This window comes from Grus americana, chromosome 4, assembly GCF_028858705.1.
Source record: "Grus americana isolate bGruAme1 chromosome 4, bGruAme1.mat, whole genome shotgun sequence".
Taxonomy (NCBI): Eukaryota; Metazoa; Chordata; class Aves; order Gruiformes; family Gruidae; genus Grus; species Grus americana.
The window spans coordinates 24,865,776-24,888,037 of NC_072855.1; the positions used below are offsets into that span (position 1 = coordinate 24,865,776).

Here is a 22,262-nt window from a genome sequence, read left to right on the forward strand (position 1 = left end):
ACTTTCTAGCCCTTCGTTAGGGCACTCATGCAGACTGTGGAAAGATAAGGTTCATGTCCCTGCTCCAATTAATATTCAGTTACTTATACAACGCTGTGCAATTTCTCGCACAGAAAGGAGCTGCACTAGCAGGAGTTTTGACATGCTACTATTACCCCATCATTGATGCCCAGAAGCCTGATGAGTAGGGTATATACCTGGTGACCACAGACTTGTCCTTCTTCCAGTTCAGGAGAGATTTTGAAACGGGCCTCTTGCTTCATAGGTGAGCTCCCTCATTACCTACCTTGCTCTAGATTATGACCCGCTAGCTACAGCCTGCTCCTCACCAGTTTTTTGTGCAAGGCCTCCTGGTGAGGCATGGCATCATGCCAGACTGCAATCCACAGTTCCCTTGGGGATGGTAGAAGGACAGCTCTGGGACATGAGTGAGAGCAGCATTTCCAAACCCCTGGCAACAGATGAACAACATAATATCCCAAGGCACTTTAAAAGCACTTAGGTCCCTACAAGTCAAGCAGCTGCTGAAGAACCACTTGGTGCATCTCAGTGGCACCTGAATGCTGATGTTGGGTGGCTGCAGGCAATTTTCAGCCCAGAGCGTGAAGCATTCATCTGCAGTAATGTGAGATACTCTTTCTCCTAACAGAGCTGTTCTACTTTGAATAAGTGATCTCAGTTTAAGCTTACATTAATTTAGCAGGCTGAAATGCGAGTCACTCAGGACCTCATTCACATGTGGGCAAGGCTTTCCTCCTTCAGTAGTGAGCAGTTTCTGTAAGAAGGACAGGGCTGAGAATTAGGAACAGCTTCCACTACCCAGTTATAACTAACCAACCACTACATACCTCTCATAGCTCTGAATCCCTGCCCAGGCTTAATTCCCTGCGCCTAATTCCTGTGTCAAATGGGGACCATAATACTTCCTAATCCCTCATGGATCTTGCAAAACCAAATTGTTTAAGGGGTGCTTAGATCTGGACACACAGAAGTATCTTAGGTTAAAAAATTAACTGTGGTTAGATTTAATCCCTTCTAAGGTTATTTCTTGAATGCTTATTCTTCAAAAAGCTGGCAATCTAGGACTGCTCTGAGAAGAGGCAGAGAGGACATACATATGCACTTCAGTGTCACACATGGAACTTCACAAACACCAAGAAGTAAAAGTGGTAGGACTGATTCCATGAAGCCCAGCAAAAGATCATTGAGCCAGATCATTCACCAGCTACAAAGGTGTGTTTTCAATGAATCTGCAGCTTTCTGTTGCTGTTAAATTGACAAGTATCTGAAATCACTTCACAAAACATTACAAATCTGACTACTCAAATTACTTCGTTTACAGATGTTAATATATAATTTATCTTTTTAAAAAAACAGATGAATGAAACCGATCAGTATTATAACTTGCTGTTATTAGACAGATTGGGCTTTTATTAAAATTACTACTAAATATCTTAGTTGGAATGAAATATCTAAAATTTCAACTTGTTCTGTATTAATATAAAGTATGGTATTAGGGTTCATGAACATTTTAGTGATGATTTCTGAACTAATTACATGACATGCACTATGAATCCATCATATCTCAAGATCAAATCCAAATCTTGTTAGTTTTCTCCTCTTGGTCATTATCGTGACTGTGCCTATAATTTTAATATCTTTCCACACCAAAAATATTAGAAGGAAGAATATTTCCCATCTTATCTAAACTAATTTTTTAATCTTCATTTAATAGTAACACCAGCCTCAGGCTCAACAAGGCTAACAAGGCTATTGCTGAGGTTGCTCTGTGTTAATTCTATAAAATTTTGTTAGATACAAATGGTTACTGAGGCTTTTATACATGTTTGTCAGCCTGGTAGCCTTAAACAGTTCAATCACCTTCAATATAATGAATCTTTAATTTGTTGTTTTACTATTAAAGGAAAATGACTCATCAGGTGGGAGATTTTGATTCACGAGTCTGCATATAAAACTGTCTCTTGGTACTGAACATAGTGTAAACATTACTGTTCCCTTTAAAAATAATTCCCTATAATAATCATCAAAATGCTGTAATGTTGTTACCACAAATTGAAGTTTTAGTTTATTCCTGTAGAGTACTGTGATATTTTTCATAAAGGCCTGAAACAACGTTAAATGTTATTTGCAGACTTAGTATGAAACAACATGAAAATTGTGAGAAATTATATTTTCTTTCAATTCTGTTGCTTTTTCTTTTTTTTTTCTTCATTTTTCTATGAAGAAATCTGCATTTACTTGAATGCATAGGGAGTATGGAGACAGGGCAGGTATTTCCAGAGGCCGCTGCAAGCCTCTGGCATGGATACAGTTCAGACAGTGAAGCCCCTGGAGGAAAGTGCAATTCAGAGCTTCTTATTTAGGCCTCTGAAGGTTTGAGTGTTTTTGTGGTACCCGGGTAGATTACACTTATACAGCCAGCTATAAATTTAACCATAATGACACCAAAAGAGTGGAGGAGAGGTGGCTATTCCCTGGTACCAGCTAAAACGAGGTATTTGCAAGCCTCACATGGGAAGGTGTAGTTTTCACAGCCCATGCATGCAAATGCATCCCTGCTAAAGCTGTCATGTAGCCTTACAAACAAATAGTTTATTAAGATTCCAGCAACACATTTATTTATTTTTTTTTTTTACTAGCAACCACTGTTAGTGGTGTGTTTAGGTGAAGAACTGCTCCCCAGGAACCTGGTGTGTTTGTGTGAGGTAACCCAGCATTCGAGCATCAGTGTCTCAGGAGAAATCAGGTGCACTCACTCAGCATGCCTCCTGCTTCCAGCCTTGGGTTGTGATATCACAGTCCTTTAGAAAAACAGTGTCAGTTACCTCTGTCCTCTCCAGAAAAATGAAAAGGAGTTGTGTTTCAATACCTCAGTTAAATAGTCAGTGAAACTGGGCTGTAGATTGAGGCTAGTCTGGAGTTATCAGAAAGCATGGGAATGACTCCTTCAAGAGTTTCTACCACATACAAAATTTTACCAGAATATTTTTTCAAATGGCTACACAGAGTCAGGTATGAATACCAAAACCTCAGCTAACTTCTGTTGGGGCACTAGGAGGAACACAGCTGCAGTGCAGTGCCTGGGATTGCCCTGCCCTAAACAATAGACCTGCTCAGTACAGTATTTATGATTTGCTTGCTTCTACTTGTGTAATCAATTCCCTTCTTCATTCCGGCGCTGTTCTTTTTATTCCATATCCTGTTCCTATTTCTATTTCTCTTGGTTTACTTGTCAATTCTACTGTATTAGAACATCAGAAACGCTAACTCATTTAATTGCCTTTCTAAATGCACGTATTCACCAAGTAGCTGCCACAGGTATCCTCAGAATCTCTGTTCAGCTGCTCCTTAACTTTGCTTTAATTGCAGAAATACCTAAGTTTTGGCTAAACATGGAGCCCTTGCTCACACCAGCCACGTGAAGCAGTATTCCTGAGTTAAACACTGGCAAATTTCAGAGATGTGCTCAGAGCCTGGCCAACTCATGGAGCTTGTATGAAGGCCTTCTACCACAACCCCTACAATAGATTTCTGGTGCAAGCTAGACTCGGTTTTCACTTTGCAGTGCAATGTATATTCGCTCACACTTCTCTTTCCTCCACACTTCCTCATTCCTTTTCTTCCTAGCACTATGCATGTGTCATCTTTTAAGATTAACCTTAAAACTTTTCCATAAACCACAACCAAACAAGAAGAGGAGAAATACCTCAAAACAAAATGATACAAGGCTTATTTTGTTGTTTATTAAGCTTTATGGATGCTCACTGCCATCATCCCAAAAGGAGGACACTATTCTGTTTGTGTGATTCCTTTTCTATGTATGTCTGTTCTTCCCTCAGCTAATGATGGACTTCCAGCCAAATATTACCAATGCCATCTATAGCACAAAGATACACCATGATAAATGTATGTCCTCTACTGTTTAACATCTGATTTTTAAAAAAGTGAAGGCTTTCAAATAATATTTGCATAGGCCTCCACTTTATTTAAAAGTTCATGATACAGTCATCCACAGTGATTCTAGTATTTTGATCATGTCAAAGTTCCTTCTCACTGTGTTTTGCTCAAGTATCCAGGAGGGTGATACCTAATACAATATTATTTACATAATGTCTGTTGCAATGACAGATAAGATACAAGAAAAAAACATTCGTCTTTTCATTTTAAATTACTGCCGTTTGTTATTTACCTATAGTACAGTGGAGAGAGAACAGGACAAACTGTACCAGAGAAGCAGAAAAAGTACACAGAATAATTCCAAAACAAATTTAGTTGATTAAATGCAGTACATTAAACCCAGACATTTTAATGTTGACATTTTAGGATTGTTAATGAAGGGCCCAGCTATTGATCTTTGCTTGGGCAACTGTCTATTAAATCCACTGGACTTAAACTCAGAAAAAGTGTAGCCTAATGAATTTCAAGTAATAACTGCTATACAAGGTAATTGCAAAATTTGCATAGCAAAGCTCCTCTGAGAGAAATTTATGAGATTTCGACATCAATCTGAATGTGCAAAGGCTTGCAATTCTGCATGATATGAGTTATTAACCTCACTTGAATAAAGAAGGAAAATAATATTATATTTTGTTTAACCTCTGTGGCTTCAGAATTCCAAAATTATAGGGCTCTGAATAGATCAGAACAGTAAAAACTTAGACATTTCCCCCCAGTTATTATGTGAAGCAACATAGCTCTATGAGGGGAGCTGTTAGAATGATCACATAGGAAAAATAAATTAGCGTAATAAAAATACTGGATCATTTCATTAAAATTATTATTATTTAATTCTAGTTACTGAACACATTTGTTCCTTTCTCCTGACTCCTTGATGTGCACCCTGAATGATGCTACTGTGGGATCTCAAGGGGCAGTCAGGCAAACCCATCTTTCCCCTAATGCCTCTCTATTGGAGCAGCTTCTTGAAGGACTTGGGTGCTGGGACTTGTAAGAGACTGGAACCTGGACTGTATGAACTATCACAATTCCTACATTCCTTCATTTCTCCTAAGCAGTGGACAGACAATGACTTGTTCCTGTCCACCAGCTCTTTGCCACTACCCCTCTGTTGGAGGATGCCAACTGCTCGCCATCAGAGCCAGCACTGTAGCTCATGTGAGCTCTTCCTAATGTGCTCCAGGCAAAAATCAGCCAGGTTAGTTTACACAGTGTGAACTGTGGTCTGAGCTAACGGATGTGGTTTTGCCTGAAAGAGGTTAGGAGGTGTTTGTATGCATTGCTCTGACATCTCTGCTCTGAGGCTACAGCATCTAGCATGATGAGCTGCTTGAGTACCTTCTGCCAACACAAGTGGATTTAGAAAAGTGGTCTGCAGCTTCACGCTTTTATAATCAGTGAAGCAGGCTTCATCATCATCAGCTATTGATTTTCAGGGTTTAGTTACAGCTGGAAGAGTTTAAAACAGCTTCTCATTATGATGAGTGGTTTAAAAATAATGAATATTTAGATTTTTATTATTTACAAACAAGGTCATCTACATTTTTAGGGTACTACTGTATTTGCATTAGCAGTACTTTACTAAGAGATCTTTCTGATTCAAATCAAGATGCTAATACTGTTGGTTCCTCTCCACATTAAGTACTCCTTCTCATTAACTCAAAATCTTTACTGAATATATTTAAATGAGGAAAGAAATTAAAAGATACTGTTTTAAATTAAGTGAGAATTCTTGCTGACTTCTGTGGACCAAGATTTCAATGGAGAATTAATCTGATGGTCACAAATTTGAAAAAAATTGTCAAAAGAATGCAGTAATTTCCTACAACTCTATCTTCTCTAAAGTAGTAGGACATTACAATTGTATTTTTATAAAATATTTATGGACAGCAAACTACAGAAATAAATTCAAAAAAGTGTATTGAGAACATCACAACCAATATCTTAATCCTCATTTTTGAAAGTGAAATATCTCCTGTGCCACAGTTTAAGAACTGACTTCCACAAACCTTTATCTTTATATGAAAAAGACGCATTTAAGTACTAAAATGGGGTTTGATCCATTTTTATTCAGTATTTGGTCAAAACTGTTTTCACTTGCCCCACTGTTTATTCAGTGAGCAGCTATTGGGGCAAAGACACTGAGCATTTTTTGCAAGAAGTGAATGTAAGACAGCAAAGCAGCTTGTGGTTTTGCAACATTGATCCTTGGTATTGCTGGTATAAGCCACATCTTTAATAATACCAATATGAGCTGTATGTAAAATCATGTGAATTTGCATCAAACAGAACATAAAATCTTCTATTCCATTACTGTGGAAACTAAGAATAAAGCCAAGAGGTAAAGAATCCTTATCCTGACTCCAGAGAAAAGGATTTCCGCATTTGCTTTTCCATGTGAGATTAATCCCAACCTGTGACAAATGGGACTCAATAACACAGGAGTCAATACTGCACTAAGTACGTTGGATAGTTTTTTAATTACTTACTTTGTATGCCTTTGTATTTTTATTACTAGTTAATATTATGAAAGACAATGCATCTACCTGCAATTTTACCAAGCCATCATAGTAGGATACAGCTCAGTACCTTACCCTTAACAGTAATTCATCTTACACTGCATCTGTTTCCCTTCCCAGTAATTTCAAAGTTATTAAACTACTACCACATTGATTTTTATGAAATTCAGATCCTGAGGAGGGTTTTTGCATAACTAAAAAGAAAAATTTAATCCCTACTTTCCTGCAAATACACAGGGCCTATTGGGAGAAAAGTACGGGAACATCCGAATACCAGGGGAAGTTGAGTCAGCAGAATTTGAAATGATCCTGGATGCTGCTGTAGAGGCCAAGCTAGAGACAAGGATTTTAGAAGAGTGGTACTGCAGGGATGAGAATGCAGTGCCACCATCCTATTACCTCAGACCAAAATCTGAAATGCTGAAGAACTACCAGAATACGGTAAGTCATAGTCACCTCCTTACAAAATTGTTCTCTATCAGTTACAGTGGCAGGTAGTCCCCAGGGCCAGGCATCTGCTGTCTCTGAATTAGCTTCTACAGCCCTGCCCACACCTGAGCAACTGGTTTTGTGATGCTCCTTTCCCATACGTGGTGGAGGGAGCAGCTGCAAAACACCAGGGAACAGGAGGGATCATGACTCCTGCGTGGATGTGCTCTCTGATAACAGCTACAGCAAGTGGACTGTAGTCATTCATGACCTGTTGCAGCTAGTGGGACAATCGTACAGATTTCTCTTCCCTTCCCTGATGTTGGAATAGGGAGAGCTCAGGCTCCTGCCCTGGCATTGTGCTTTTGCTAGATTTCAGTGAACAGGATTTGCAGGGAAATACACATTTTCCCTTCTATCCTCATACGAGAAAGCTCTTTAACAGTCGAACAAGTGCTTAGTTGCTGTCGCGAGTCAGATCTCATACTTTTAATTTACTAACTGTATTCCAACAGAAGATTTTTGAACACTGTTAATTATAATTTTTAAAACAGGCATTTGTCTTTAATTGATGACAATAAAAATTGTATATTACCCAGGTCTCCTACACATCCAATATACCCAAGGACAGATTTCAGTGTACAAAAAATGAAGTCCTTAACAGAGTATTCACTTCATTTTGAGTGCATACTGTGTGATACAAGAAAATGAAATTAAACCATTATACTGCATTCATTTATGGTGAATGAAAAAACATTGAAAAAACACTGAAAACATGAAAAACATAGATACCGAAAGAGTTTTAATGAGTTGGAGAAAGTATAATGTGGCTAATTCTGAAGTATTCATCACAAGGGAGAAAGCGAGTTTTGTAACTTTGCATTGGTTTCTAATGCCCACAATATCCCTTCTTTGAAAAAAGCTTGGCTTTTTTGTTATTAAAACTTTGTACCTTTCGTCAAGCTACTGATACACAGGAGTAAGTAAAAAGATGTTCATAACTTAAAGCTAACACATAGTTACATCTCATAAACTTACATAAAGTAATAAAAGATACACAGCTCTGAACGTGTCAAGAAAGAGTTGCTAGGGAGCTTATCCTGGAGGCTGCTCTTTTTCTTATTACACCCTCCAGGAAAACTGGAGACCCCTTAAACACTTCACCTGCAGTAAGTAATGCAGCAGCGAGTACCAGCTGCCTTAGAGAAACCTCCATCGTGGCATCTGCGAGGTACCATCTGAGAGGATTACTGAATTGATATGAGAGTCCCTCGCTGATGACAGTAAGATTACTGCTACTATAGCAATGAATGAAAGAAAGTTATGTCACACATAATCCCGTATTTTTCAAATATGGTAGCTAATATGAGGCGCTTAATTACAGGTACCAGGAACCTCATTTTCAGTTTTGAGATCCAAGTTTAAATCATTATTATTACTCCTCATTAAAGAGGCAATAATTTTAGCAGTATTACTGCTGCTTTTTTATCATTATTTCAGGTTTGGTTCTTAAAACCCGCTTTCTATAAAGGTGTTATTGGTCGTATTCTTGAAAAATACTGCATTAGCTGCCTACAGTAGGAATTTGGAAAATACTCGAAGTAGCTAACTTTTATAATTCTAAAATGCAATACATTATGATTATCTGCAGTACAAAAAGTTGATTTTTAGTGTATGTGTTTCCCTGTCACTATGTTATTTACAACCTTGAATATTAGACCGTTACTTTCTGAAGCTGTAGATGTGTGTATTACAGCTACTGTTTAACTATATTTTTAAAAGATGGAATCTTCTTCGAACTCTATGAATGAGAGCAAATGGCAAGATATATCAGAAGAGATTAAGAAGATTTTTAAGACTGCTGTGAAATTGCTGTATGAGAAAGGAAAAATGAAACACAGCCAAGCAAAGAGATATCTGTCCTCTGGTAAAGTTCAGAGTAACTATTTCTATATATTCATTTATTATCTTTTCTATTGACCTTTCCACAAACATGAAAATATATTTCTGTCAGCATTTCTTATATAATTGAAGGGGAAAAAAATGTTCATTGTGCTCGCTTGAGACCAAAAGTCATATGAAAGCACCCAGTGATTTTTCTGCACTTTTTCTGTTTTTTACAGAAAACAGATGAAATCATTTAAGAGTTTGCATGTTGGGGGTGGGGGATGTTCTTGAACTGTTTATAAAGAAAAGTTAACAGAGACTCTGTGTTGTCTTTCCATCCTCAGCTATTGAAGATGAACTTGATTTTGCCTTGGGTAAACAAACACCAGCTTTCCTAAAGAAGTGTGTTTGCTACATTCGGAAAATTGCCAACATTGAGCGTTTCGTTAAAATCCCAGAGATGGGAAAATACATGGATGTGGTACATACAGCCGGGAAGTTTCTACGAGATCCCGAAGCCCATGAGAAACTGATCAAGCTCAGGGATGAATTTATTCCTACCATCGTCGCATCGTCCAATCTGAGAGTATACACGTCCGTCACTCACTGTGACATGAAACTGGGTTACTCCCAAGAAGTAGAGAACCATTACATCGAAGGACTTGGTAAACAGTTCTATGAAGACATGATAGATATAATCCAAGCAACAGTGCAGCAGAATTTTGACACCGAGACAGACTTGCTGTACGATGAAGTTCTTCAACACTCATCGCTATGTAAAACGTACTCCACTTTTTATGAATATAGATGTGAGGCATTAAACATAGTTCACAAGTACATTCTACCTAGCAAAATAGGACACATTAACCCTCTTATCATATATGGAGGACCATGCACAGGGAAGACTCTTTTATTAGCCGAAGTGGCGAAGAAGGTAAATTACTACCTTACATAATATGGTGGTGTTAGGGGTAGTAGTGTGTAAAGGCCAACATAGTTTTCATTCTTCCTTTTGTCAACAGATCTGATATTAGCCCTCAATATATAAAATAAAAATAATAAGAATATCCTGCATATTATTGTACAGATATTCAGAAAAAGACTTACCTTTCAATAATAATGTGTCTGTATAAAGTGCTTAGCCAAAACAAAAATACTTTGTCAGAGCTCTTAAAAACCTAGCAGGAATTAATATATTTTTGAATTAACAACAGGTATTTTAGAAGGATCTCTTTCCCTTTTGTTCCACTGAGGTCCTATGAATCTGGAACCATCTAAACATCATATGCTGGTTTTAGTCTTAATCACAAATAAAATATGTCTTTCCAAGTCATGTCATCTTATATTTTCATCAGAAATTATTCAGGAATTAGTCTGATACACTTGCTACAAATCTATCTGTAATAACCTGCAAAAATACCTGTACTTATTTATCTGACATATGCTGTTTAAGTCATTGAGCTGAGTACTACAAGGAGATGAGTGAAACACTTTGTGCAAGGCAGGACCAGATGCAGAAAAAGACCAAGCTGGCATCTCTAAGCCTAATTCTCCAGCTGGGAGTCACAACTTTGAGTTCCCTGCAGGGTGCTCAGAGAATTTAGCACAGTGGGCTTGGAAACAGCCATATCAGCCCGAAGGAAATGGAGAAGAGAACAATAATGTTTAAAATCCCATATCTTTCCCAAATGTGACTTCCTGTAGATTCACATTAGTCGCGTATATGAAACTGAGATTTGCAACTCAAGATCTCATTTCAGATCTGAGTACATAAGTTAACCTAGAGACTCTGGTTATGTTTTTCTTTTAAAATATTCTGTAATAACCTAAAGTGAGGTGAAAAGACTTAGCAAGTAAGAGAACTGAGTGTGTTAGTTTGCGTAAACCGAGAGGATTTAAAGCCACATTCCTCACTTGCTTAGAGTATGCTAACCAAAAAACCAGCAAAAGATACCTTTTACCCCTTGCAGCAGTGTGTAAGAGCAAAAGTCACAGACTCACCAAGAAAGAGCGTACTTCTGTGGTCCAGGAATTAAGGTAACCAGCTGGTAAAGGACAATCTGTACCCTGTTCTCCAAAACCATGAGGGCCTGCATTTATACTCAGCTGGGAATCAATGTTAAACAAGTTTAGGTCAGAAGCTGGTCTGCCTGGCCAAGGATGGCATTGCTCAGTGTCTAAGGAAGTTTATTTAGAAGAGAATCTACCTACTGACTTTCAGAAGTGAGAAGCAGACTTGGCAGAGTACCCTGGGATTTATGGACTACATTCTACTCATGTCCCCTTAGACGTAAGCCTTTTTGTGGATCTGGGTCTTAGTGTCTTGAGATATTACCTGTGCTAAACAAAGATGATACGTGATATGTATTTCATTCAGTGCACATAAATCAAACCCACCTTGAACTCTGACAGTGAAAGCATTTCCATTCAACCAGTAACATTTAAAAATGTTTGTTTATATATAAGCAATCACTATTTATAAACTCTATCGCTGTGCTTCATTTAGATATTAACTAAATTATCCTTTATATTCTAGGCCTATTCCTGGTTGCAAGAAGAGATGGGACCAGATTCTGACCCTGTGGTAGTTATAAGATTTTTGGGATCCACCGAAACAAGTACAGATCTGAAGAACATACTTCAAAGCATTTGTGAACAATTAGCAGTCAACTATCGTTGCCTTGTACAAAGCTACCCAAAAAAGATTCATGACCTTCGGGACTTGTTCATAAATCTCTTAAATGAGTCTTCATTCCACAGGCCACTGGTGATAATATTCGATGCCCTAGAACAGCTAACAGATAGTGATGATGGTAGGAAGCTCTGGTGGCTTCCCATTCACCTTCCCCGTTCAGTACGGATAATTTTGTCAACACTGCCAAACAAGCATGGGATCCTGCAAAAACTGAGGTGCCTTATTCATGAAGAAAACAACTACATTGAATTGACTGCAAGGGACAGGAAGATGTGTAGCCAAGTACTGAAACATCAGCTGCTGAGAGTTAAAAGAAAAGTAACATCAGGGCAACAAATCTACGTCAACGAAGCATTCTCCAAGTGCACACTCCCTATGTTTGTGAACTTAACCTTCAGAGAGGTCAGGAACTGGAGATCTCACAAAGATGTGGATGAGTCCTCCCTCTGTGTCACTGTCCATGAAAGCATAGAGCAGTTGTTTTGGTCACTGGAAAACAAGTGCGGATCAAGACTATTGTCAAGAGCACTTGGCTACATCACTATGTCCAAATCTGGCCTGAGTGAAATGGAACTGGAAGATATTTTAGCCCTTGACAACAGTGTTATGTACGAACTGAGTGAGAGCATCAGAGAAAGTAACCCACTAAGAATTCCATATATATACATTGCAAGGCTTAAGGAGGGCTTACAGGGCTACTTAATAGAGCGACAGGTGAAAAATGTAACACTGCTTCTTTGGGCGAATAGGCACTTGCAACTAATTGCCCAGAAATTGTACCTGCACAGTGAAGAAGATTTGCGTGAAATGCACACAGTCATGGCAGAGTATTTCCTTGGTGTTTGGTCAGGTGGACGAAGAAAACCTTTTTACAGCAATGACCAATATCTAAATGGGTGTCCTGATCGTGACAGTAGAGGCCTGAATGAGGATGAAAAGCACTGCATGGATCAGGCTGCTTTTGACAGGCAGGCACCTGATCAGCCATGGGTCTTTCAGTGTAATCCATTAGAGCCTGATATCTTTTTTATCAATCACAGAAAAATGACAGAGCTCATTCATCACTTGACAAGATGTGGAAGAACAGATGATCTTCTGTATGGAGTCATTATGAACTTCAGCTGGCTGTACACCATGATTAGAATAGGGCAGTTTGATAAAGCACTTTCTGACATAGAACTGGCTTACACCTACTCTCAAGAAAAGGAGCTGAAATTTCTGGCCAGTACCCTCCGCAGTATAAAATTCAAAGTAGTAAAATACCCAGGTTCGCTCTCTGCTGAATTGCAGCAGAGGCTTCTCCCAGTAGTAAGTTCATTGCCCAAACTCAGACATCTCCTTTTAGAATGTGACAAGGATGGACCCAAGTACTGCTCTATTGTCCCTTTGCATTCCTCCATGGATGTGACTTACAGCCCCGAGCGCCTGCCGCTGTCATCCAGCTGCATGCATGTCACTGAGATTTTGCCTACTTTGAATCCCAGCACAATTATTGCTGCTTTAGAAAATGGCTCCATCAGCACCTGGGATGTAGAGACCCGCCAGTTACTAAGGCAGATTACAACAGCTCCATCTGTTATCTTAGGGATGAAGCTTACTAGTGATGAAAAGTATCTCGTAGTGGCTACCACAAAAAACACTCTTTTGATATATGATAACATAAATTCCTGTCTTCTGTCTGAGGTGGAAATTAAGGGGTCAAAACATTGTGGAATTGGGGGGGGGTCCAGTTTTATAAACGGATTTACGTTATCAGTCAACCATGCGCTTGCTTGGCTGGAGGCCAGCAAAGATGTTACTGTAATAGATCTGCTTTACGGTTGGCCTCTCTATCACTTCCACTGCTGGTACGAAGTGACCTGTGTGCAGTGTTCTCCAGACGGAGTTTATGCGTTCTGCGGACAGTATTTGAACACCGCAACCATCTTTCACTTGGGCAGTGGAGAGAAGCTGGCCACCGTGACCTCTGAATTTTCTGGTGGATTTGTGAAATTCCTTCTCATTCTGGACACAGCCCAAGAAATGGTGATGGTGGACAACGAGGGTAGCCTCTCTGTTTGGAATACAGAGGAAATCGCAAATCCCCAGCTTACGGATGACTTTGACTGCAGGAGAGAAGACAGTGAAGTTGTCAGCATAGAGCTTTCTGAAGACCAAAGTGCAATTTTAATTTGTAAGGCTCTCAGCATTGAACTTCTTGACACTCGTGTGTGGAAGGTGGCTGAAAAGTTTAGAGCTAAACATAATGAGCGCTTTATATCTGCCGTGTTGTCCAAAAATGGCAACTGTATAATTGCTTCAATGGAAAATACCTCAGCCATTTTTGTTTGGAGAAGAGATACGGGACAGTGTATGGCAAGCTTACAGGAAATCTCAGGAACTATAGTCAGGCTAATTAAATCAAATCATCATAACATGCTGCTATCCTTATCCACCAGTGGTGTCCTTTCTATTTGGGATATAGACATCATAACTGCTATGTCCAATATTGACAAATCTGGCAAGCCTATCCAAAGACTGGTGTTGCCAGCCAGAGGTGAATTAATATACACATTGGATGGATCAGATTCTGTCCATAAGTGGAACTTCAGCACTGGATTTATTGAAGCCGTGTTCAAGCATGAAGGTATTGTTGAAAACTGTGTGCTGACCTCTTCTGGAGAGATAATGGTTACATCGGATGATAAATGCAGCCAGTATGTATGGCACACGGTCAGTGGTGAAAATATCTTTCGCATTAATGGACAAAAAATCTCGGAGCTAATGATTACTCATAACGATCAATTTGTAGTCTCTCTCTGCGAGCAAAATGCATCCAGAGTTTGGCGACTGGCTACAGGACATAGGGTTTGCAATATTTTAGTTGCCTTACAGAATGCATTTATAACAACTGCAAATACCTTCGTAGTCGGAATGGCAAAGAATAAAGTGTTGGCAGTAAGTCTCTGGACAGGAAGTATAACCAAGAAGTTCTGCTGTGATGATGGTGCAAGCATTGTGGATATTAAGCTGATACCAGACTGCCCAGATATTATAGTATTTATAACTTCTACTGAAACTGTGAACATCTGGAGCCTAACAGAGGAAGTCATCTGTAGGCGCGTACAATTACCTACCAATTTCTTAAAAAATTTGGAAGACTTCGAAATATCCCCAAATGGGAAGCTGGGAATTATAACCCGTGGTGATGAAAACATCAATGTGCTTGATTTATACAGTGGAAAACTTCGTGTGGTTCACGCTCCAGGTGTCATCTGGCGGCAGAGGCTGTCTCGTGATGGCCGCTATCTTGTGTACATCTGTTTTCGCAGTGAGGAAGATGATGATAATGGTGCAGTCTCTAGCTTAATTGTAATGAGGCTAGCGGATGGCAAAAACATCGGTGCCTGTTCTCTTTATAAAACTCCCACTTTTCTTGCACTCTCACAGAGACATTTAAATATTATTATTGGATTTGATGATGGAAGTATAGGTACTTACACTGTAGTGGATCGAGTCGATGCTGCACTGAAAATCAAAATTGCTACTTCAAACAGCCGTCAGATTTTCAACAACACAACACAAGTAATTAGGCCAAAATGTCACAATTATAGCTTCAAAGTGACTGCAGACTGCATTTGGAGGGAATCAACGGAAGTATTTGCCAGGGATAGCCCCATTACAGTTACAGAGCCTGAGGTGAGTGAAGCAACACCAACCAAAAAACACAACTATTGCTATGAGAAAGTGTGCTCAGCCATAGATTGCAGAGGACACAGTTTTGCTTCTGACAACTGAGTAACCATCTGGACCAGCTTATCCGAATAATAGTATACATGCATAGATTTGACTTCTGAATTCACGTAAAAATGAGTGCATTTCTTGGAAGACAGACAGAAACAGCAGAGGGCAGACCAGCTGTTTTTTCCTCGACAAATATTCTTACATTTATGTAAACATAAAAATAAATATAAAGCAAATGGGCTGCAGGGTTTTTTAAATTTCGGAATACAAGGTTCAGTCCAGGATTTCACCAGGGCCTTGATTAAAAATTTCTAGCAATACTATCAAAATTGTTATGCTATTACAGAAGTTAGTTGATCTTATCTGGGATTGACAAACTGTTTTAACTAGAACGAAAGCTCCACATGATTGGTGAGAAGAGTCAGACCACTATTTTCTATACCAAGACGCCTAGATGGGTCTATAGCTAACAGCCAACTTTATACCCACTTGCAAAAATGTGTTTTTCTGCTTGATGGTGCAATGACAAGATGTCACCTGCCAACCTGGAACACTTGATACATTCCATCATCATTTAAAATATACCTACTTTTTTTTTTTTTTTTTAATTGGGATTAATCTTTGGGTTGAAAGGGGTAGGTGCCAGTCAGCTGCAAACATGTCAACATGTGAGGTGATAAGTTTTTGTTCACCTCAATGAATGGACTGAAAGATTTTTTTTTTTAATTGCATGCAGGGATTTCAGGTTTCTGTATTGTGATAAAAATGATAAAAAACTAGGTCATAAAAGGAATATAGGGTTTGGGATTTTATTTTTGGTTTGGGGAACTTTTTTTGTCTTCACAGTGTGTATTAGTACAGGTCGTAATGAAAACTTTTTCAAAGAGAAAGGGCGTTACAGATGAACAGTTAAACACATTAATTTCTTTACATTAAAAGGTTGCTATCCATTTTGTTGTAAGAAAGTCTAATGTATCTCCTATGTCCCCAAAGTAATCTTAATAGAAAGTTTTCAGACGTGCCATGTACTAATCTTGATAACATCTGCCTTACTATCTTTTCTGTTCTTTCCCATGATAAATACAGATCAGATGACCAAACACTCTGGGACTGCTTGTATATGCGCTGAAATACTCCACTAAATGTAAAGGCTGTCCAAAGGTCCTTTACTGATCCAATTTATAATGTTTTTTTCTTACTTCCACATACTTACAAACTTCACTTTCTGCTTTAGAACTGTTCTGAGCCTTTTGTACAGTTTTCCCAGTTTCAAGGCAGAAATTGTGAAATAATGACCAACACTTTTAAAAAATCACATTTTGCCCAAGTAAAAAAAAAAAAAAACCCAAAACTGGACAACATCTGAAAGGATAAGATTCTTCCCTTGTTACATATCCTAAAGATGGCACACCTATGGAAATATTTTCAAATTATTTTAAAAAAAATTTTTTTATTTTTAAAATCAGAACTCCATGCCACAAATTTCCAAGAAATGAATGCTAAGCTAGAACTTAATGTAGTGTGTGAATGTTCAATGTACAAGCCAATATAGTATATTAAGTGACTTGAATGATTTTTCCTAACTTGTTTGCAACTAATAGATCATATTGAATGTTTTTATGTAAACTTTGTATTGTTGGGAAAACCTACCCAATCAGAGATTTATATTTTCATAAATGTCGAATTTAGTTAAATTTTGTTACAGAGTTGTTAAATTAGAAATCTATTGCAGTCTTCAAACAATATACAGTCTTGTGTATGCGTTGTTTGTACTAATAAACTATGGAAACAGACTTGTGTGTGTCCCTTAATTTCAGGGAAATTTCACTCTGGCAGATGGACACAAGGCATTTGCAGCTCCCATTAGTCTGTATTTAAATAACTTTTAAGGGCTGTACTTGTAAGGAAAAATTCCAATATTTTTCCCACTTCAGTTAACTAAATCAAGCATTCAAAAAACAATGAGATTCACAAAAAATGCATGCTTAGAATCACAGAATCATAGAATTGTTTTGGTTGGAAAAGACCTTTAAGATCATCAAGTCCAACCTTAACATAACACTGCAAAGTCCACCACTAAACCATGTCCCTAAGCACCACATCTACTTGTCTTCTGAATACCTCCAGGGATGGTGACTCAACCACTTTCCCTGGGCAGCCTGTTCCAGTGTTTGATAACCCTTTCTGTGAAGAAATTTTTCCTAATATCCAATCTAAACCTCCCCTGGCACAACTTGAGGCCATCTCCTCTTGTATCACTTGTTAGTTGGGAGAAGAGACCAACCCCCACCTGGCTACAACCTCCTTTCAGGCAGCAGTAGAGAGCAAGAAGGTCTCCCCTCAGCCACCTCTTCTCCAGGCTGAACAACCCCAGTTCCCTCAGCTGCTCCTCATAAGACTTGTGCTCCAGACCCTTCACCAGCTTTGCTGCCCTTCTCTGGACACGCTCCAGCACCAAAATGTCTTTGTTGTAGTGAGGGGCCCAAAACTGAACACAGCACTCAAGGTGTGGCCTCACCAGTGCCGAGTACAGGAGGACCATCACTCCCCTACTTCTGCTGGCCACACTATTCCTGGTAGAAGCCAGGATGCTGTTGGCCTTCTTGGCCACCTGGACACACTGCCAGCTCATAGTCAGTCAGCTGTTGACCAACACCCCCAGGTCCTTTTCTGCCAGGCAGCTTCCCAGCCACTCTTCTCCAAGCCTGTAGCGTTGCATGGGGTTGTCATGACCCAAGTGCAGGACTCGACATTGAGCCTTGTTAAATCTCATACAATTGGTCCTGGTCCATCGATCCAGCCTGTCCAGATCTGCCTGTAGAGCCTTCCTACCCTCAAGCAGACCAACACTCCCACCCAACTTGGTGTAGTCTGCAAATTTACTGAGGGTGACTAGGTTGCATACTGCTAGTGTGCAAGTCAACAGACACAAAGGCTTGTGTAACCTACCCAGTAGAAAGCACAGAAGAGAGAGGAGCACCTGAAATCCCACTCCCCTTCTGACCCGTGGAGCTATGGGAAGGGGTTGTGGGATCCACCCCTCCCAGGATCCTGTCCTGAAGGTAAGCAACTTCCACCTTCTTTCAAACACTGGGCATGACACACATTTCAGCCAAAACTCCTTGTGCATAACCTGCATAATGTTGGAAAGCTACTTCCTTCATTACCTTGGAAGAGTAAAAAGACATCTCCTGTCTGCCAGGAGAGTGGATAACTTCGGGTAGTAAAGGAGTATAACATAGAAACAAAGCAAAACACAGAAACAGAAATGTTCGTCCTTTTTGGGAAGCACTACCAGAACCCAGGTGGTCCCAGCTCAGCTGAGTGGCTTATCAATAGAGTACTCAGACTTGCTCCTCTTGTTTTCTGGCTCAAGGAACTTTGTGGTCTTCTGCACAGTGGCACATCTTCTTGAGGCAGGAGATAGTCCCCAGCAAAACAGAGGATCGGCCTATAAGTGAAAGCAGTCTTCCCTTCATCTCAGGCCAAAGAGGGAATTGATTTTAGATCTGGTCCAGTTGGTGAAAGCAATGGGCTGACACATGAAAGCAGTGATGCTGTATATAAAAAGGCACGGGTGTTCTTGTCATGCTTTGAACCTTAGTCTCTTATGTTCTAACCAAGGACAGCAAGAATGGGGCAGCACTACTAATTCTCTTAATTGTAAAACAATGAGAAAGACAAACATGAACATGACTCCTAATCCACTTAAGCCCTTCAGCCAAGTATTGAGTTACTAATCTCACTGAAGGAGTCCTGTCCCTCCTCATAGTTTATCTATGTCTTAATAGATAAACTATCTCATTCAGCTTTCCAGCTTTCTGAATCTATTTCTCAGGGGTCAGACTCCTCACACCAAGCTTAAGCAGCAGACACAGGTTTCCAAATGGCATTAGACTGCTATAGGCTGCTGTAGGTGTCCAAATACTTGCTACTGCAAGAGTGAGCACTCCACAGCCCCTCACAAATCTGTCCCCAAGTACATCTGTGGAGTGGTACCAGGACAAAGTAGTTTCTCTAATAATGAGCAACCAAATGCCAAGTACTGTTCTATCCCTACATAGGAATACAGCAATTTACTTTCCTTTAAGGAGCACTATTTGCATATCTAGAACAAAGCTTTCATTTATTCTTTATCTAAAGTGCATCAATAAACAGGCTCAGATGAGGTCCATATTTTCTGACACAGGAGATTCTAGGAATAGGCTGTAGCTGCAAGAAAGCTTTAGAGGGGAATTAGCCGGAAATTCTTTGGCAGACAAAGGTAAGCCGGAGGTCAGCTAGAAAAAATATTTTTATCAGTCATTTCCTTTGCACCACAGCTGGGGAATGCATGGCCTGTGACTTCATTTCATACAGCCTGTGGCCATTTGACTTTTTTCACATTATTATCAGATAACATCAAAATGTGAGTTAACATGTTGCCTGGAAAAGGCATTCAGAAGGCACTCAGGTTTCAGTAGTTCCCCAGCCCTGATTTCTCCATGCTGCATACTCAAGCCCTGTACATAAACCTGTGGAAACAGAAGTTTTAGCCATCTAGCAAAGGGAATTTAAAGCAAAAATCCATCGCTATAATGGTGTTCATATGCAGGGGGGACTACAGCAGCCCCAGATCAGCTTAAAATCCTGAGATTTTGCCCTTTGTCAAAAACTTCTTGTGTGTGTCTGTATGATACATCATAAAATGGGTCCTTTGAGTCATTACCATTAGGCTATTAGCAACAGTCTGCATTGTTTTATTTTGTTGATTAAGGATTAAAAAAAATACCTGTTTTAACATAAATATTAAGACTGCAAGAGGATGGAATTCTGAAATCTATTTTTATTTCTTCTAATTATAAAACCAAAGACATCATTTTTTTTTATACATTATTTTTTATGTAACCATAAAATTGATTATGTAATCATCCAAATATGGACTGGGGCCTTTGGATGGTTTTGGTTATCAAGGGTTTGTTATTAAGAAATTTTATCAAGCAATTATGCTACAAACGTGACCTACTTCAAAGCTCCTGTACCCTGTTAAGAACGTTACTCAATATCTCTTCCTGGAAGAACACGTCACTGAAGGTGACGTGCAGTGTAATGAGCTACATTTTTTCCCGTGGTTTACCTTTCCAGCCTGGTCACTAAACACCACACGTCACATTTTGGAGGTAGTTTCCTGACTTATATGATGTGAAGTGATGCTCTCAGTGTGGGTCTAAATCATAGTCTCAACTCTCGGTTTCAACAGGAAAGTCAAAAGCTGAATGAATAATCATCACAATCCTTCCCAGGGCGGGATGAGGCATTTTATCACGTGCTTCTCCAGAAGGGGCAGTTTGCACCACCATCCTTCTTTGAAAAAGGGATTTTCACTACTGAGGACCAGCTACACAGTGCTAAATTCACTTGAAAACACAGGCCAATAACCAGAATAGTGTGAGGGAACGTTTTCCCGAGATATCCAGCAGAATGTGTTCTTAAAATCACAAGTGGTTTCCAAAGTGACTGTTAAAATCTGCCCCTAGCAAGCTCTTCTCCCTGCCTCTGTGGCCCCATTATCCCAGGCCCACGCTGCTCCTGTTTACCAGGGAGGGTGATGCTCATCCCAACCCAGCAAAGCCCCTGACATGTTGCCAGCCATGGTACACTCTCCACCTGCCCTTTTGGCAGCACACCGGTCCCCTCTCCAGCCTCAGCAGGGAATATACAAAAGCAGATTTAAGGCACATTCACATATTCTCACTGTCACAGCTTTCACCACACAATACTGCCACACCAGCATGGGTCTTACTTTTATGTAGAATATAACAGAGATGATAAATAAAATCATCTCCTCGGTTTCATGCCACAGCTCTATTCCACATGCATTTCAGTGCATGTGAGAAAGCTTTTAGACTAGAATAGATCTATTCAGCATATTTAAAGTGAAATACACACACCTGCAAGGTGAGGGATGAAGCAAAAATCCACACATGCTATTGCTATTGCAGATGAAACCAGAAAATCCCAAAAGCAAAAGGATAGTTTGCTGCTGTTTGTCTCCATTATTCCATTGCCTGTTAGTAAATTGCCCGGCACTTCCTGCTGTAATATCACATTGACAATAGTATCTGAAGTTACAAAGTTAACCTTTTGGGCTGTAATTTTTCAAGGCAGACTTCTATCTCAGCAGGAACTTTCTCCAGAAAATCACAGCCAAAACAGTCGACCAAGGTACAAGAATGAGATTAGAGGAAAAAGGATTTCTGCAGGCCGCACGTCTCAACTACTTTTCCTTTGAAAAACTGTTGTCACACTCGTGTTTTTGAACAAAGACTATGAATTGGTGAGACAAGTGATCATTTCATGCAGGACCCATCAGTGAAAACCTGACCAAACGATCAGTCTTAAAGTTCGCAGCAGTTTGCACATATTCATAGAAAACATTAGGTTTCAGGAACAGTACTACAGGAGCACAGCACGCTTGGGGCTACAGGGGATGGGGCAGAACTTCTCTACTACTGCAGAAAAACTGTCTGTGGGTGTCCTGGTTCGAGAAACCACACAAATGAATAGTCTGTGGAATGCCAAAAATACAGTAGCCCTGAAAAGCATCTGACAAGGAGGCCAGGTCTCAGGAGAAAGGGGGAGGCAGCCCTGCTTCCAGAGGTGTCCTGGTCTACAGCACAGCTTTTCAACTGGGACATTTCTCAGCCTATTAGCCCAGCTCATTAGCCCAACTGCCATGAGAGCAATGGCAAAACACCACCGGATGCTGAGCTGGCCCACGGGGGCTGTCCCCACCTTGGCAGGGCTGTAAGCCGGGTACGCAGCACACGCTATGCGGGGGTCTGCACACAGCATCACGGTCCATGCTGCAGAGGTAGTCCCTAGTTGTTTGCATCTCCTGCCTTCCTCACCTCCTCTAACAACTCAGGGATATGGTAGCCTGACAATTCTTTACTTAGTGAGCAGAGAGCTTTTGGGGGGGGGTATAGTGAAGGTTTTGTAATAAGACATTTCCTGGCTCTCAAAGTCCATTTTCAGCTAACACTAAAAGC

The 22,262-nt window shown here is 39.9% G+C and overlaps 1 protein-coding gene across 5 annotated transcripts in view; it reads left to right on the forward strand.

Moving 5' to 3' along the window:
* NWD2 (NACHT and WD repeat domain containing 2) overlaps nucleotides 1-17,017 on the forward strand; it is a 58,642-nt gene extending 41,625 nt beyond the window's left edge. For 2 of the 5 annotated variants that reach the window (XM_054825227.1, XM_054825232.1), the window contains 4 exons: nucleotides 6,735-6,938; nucleotides 8,709-8,853; nucleotides 9,158-9,747; nucleotides 11,350-17,017. In XM_054825227.1, coding sequence (XP_054681202.1) covers nucleotides 6,735-6,938; nucleotides 8,709-8,853; nucleotides 9,158-9,747; nucleotides 11,350-15,285 — 4,875 coding nt within the window. In that variant the 3' untranslated portion in view covers nucleotides 15,286-17,017. Of the gene's footprint in view, nucleotides 1-1,098; nucleotides 1,234-4,815; nucleotides 5,177-6,734; nucleotides 6,939-8,708; nucleotides 8,854-9,157; nucleotides 9,748-11,349 lie in introns of those variants that run through there. The other 3 variants (XM_054825228.1, XM_054825229.1, XM_054825231.1) reach the window with 3 other exon arrangements.
* Nucleotides 17,018-22,262: the final 5,245 nt, after the last annotated feature.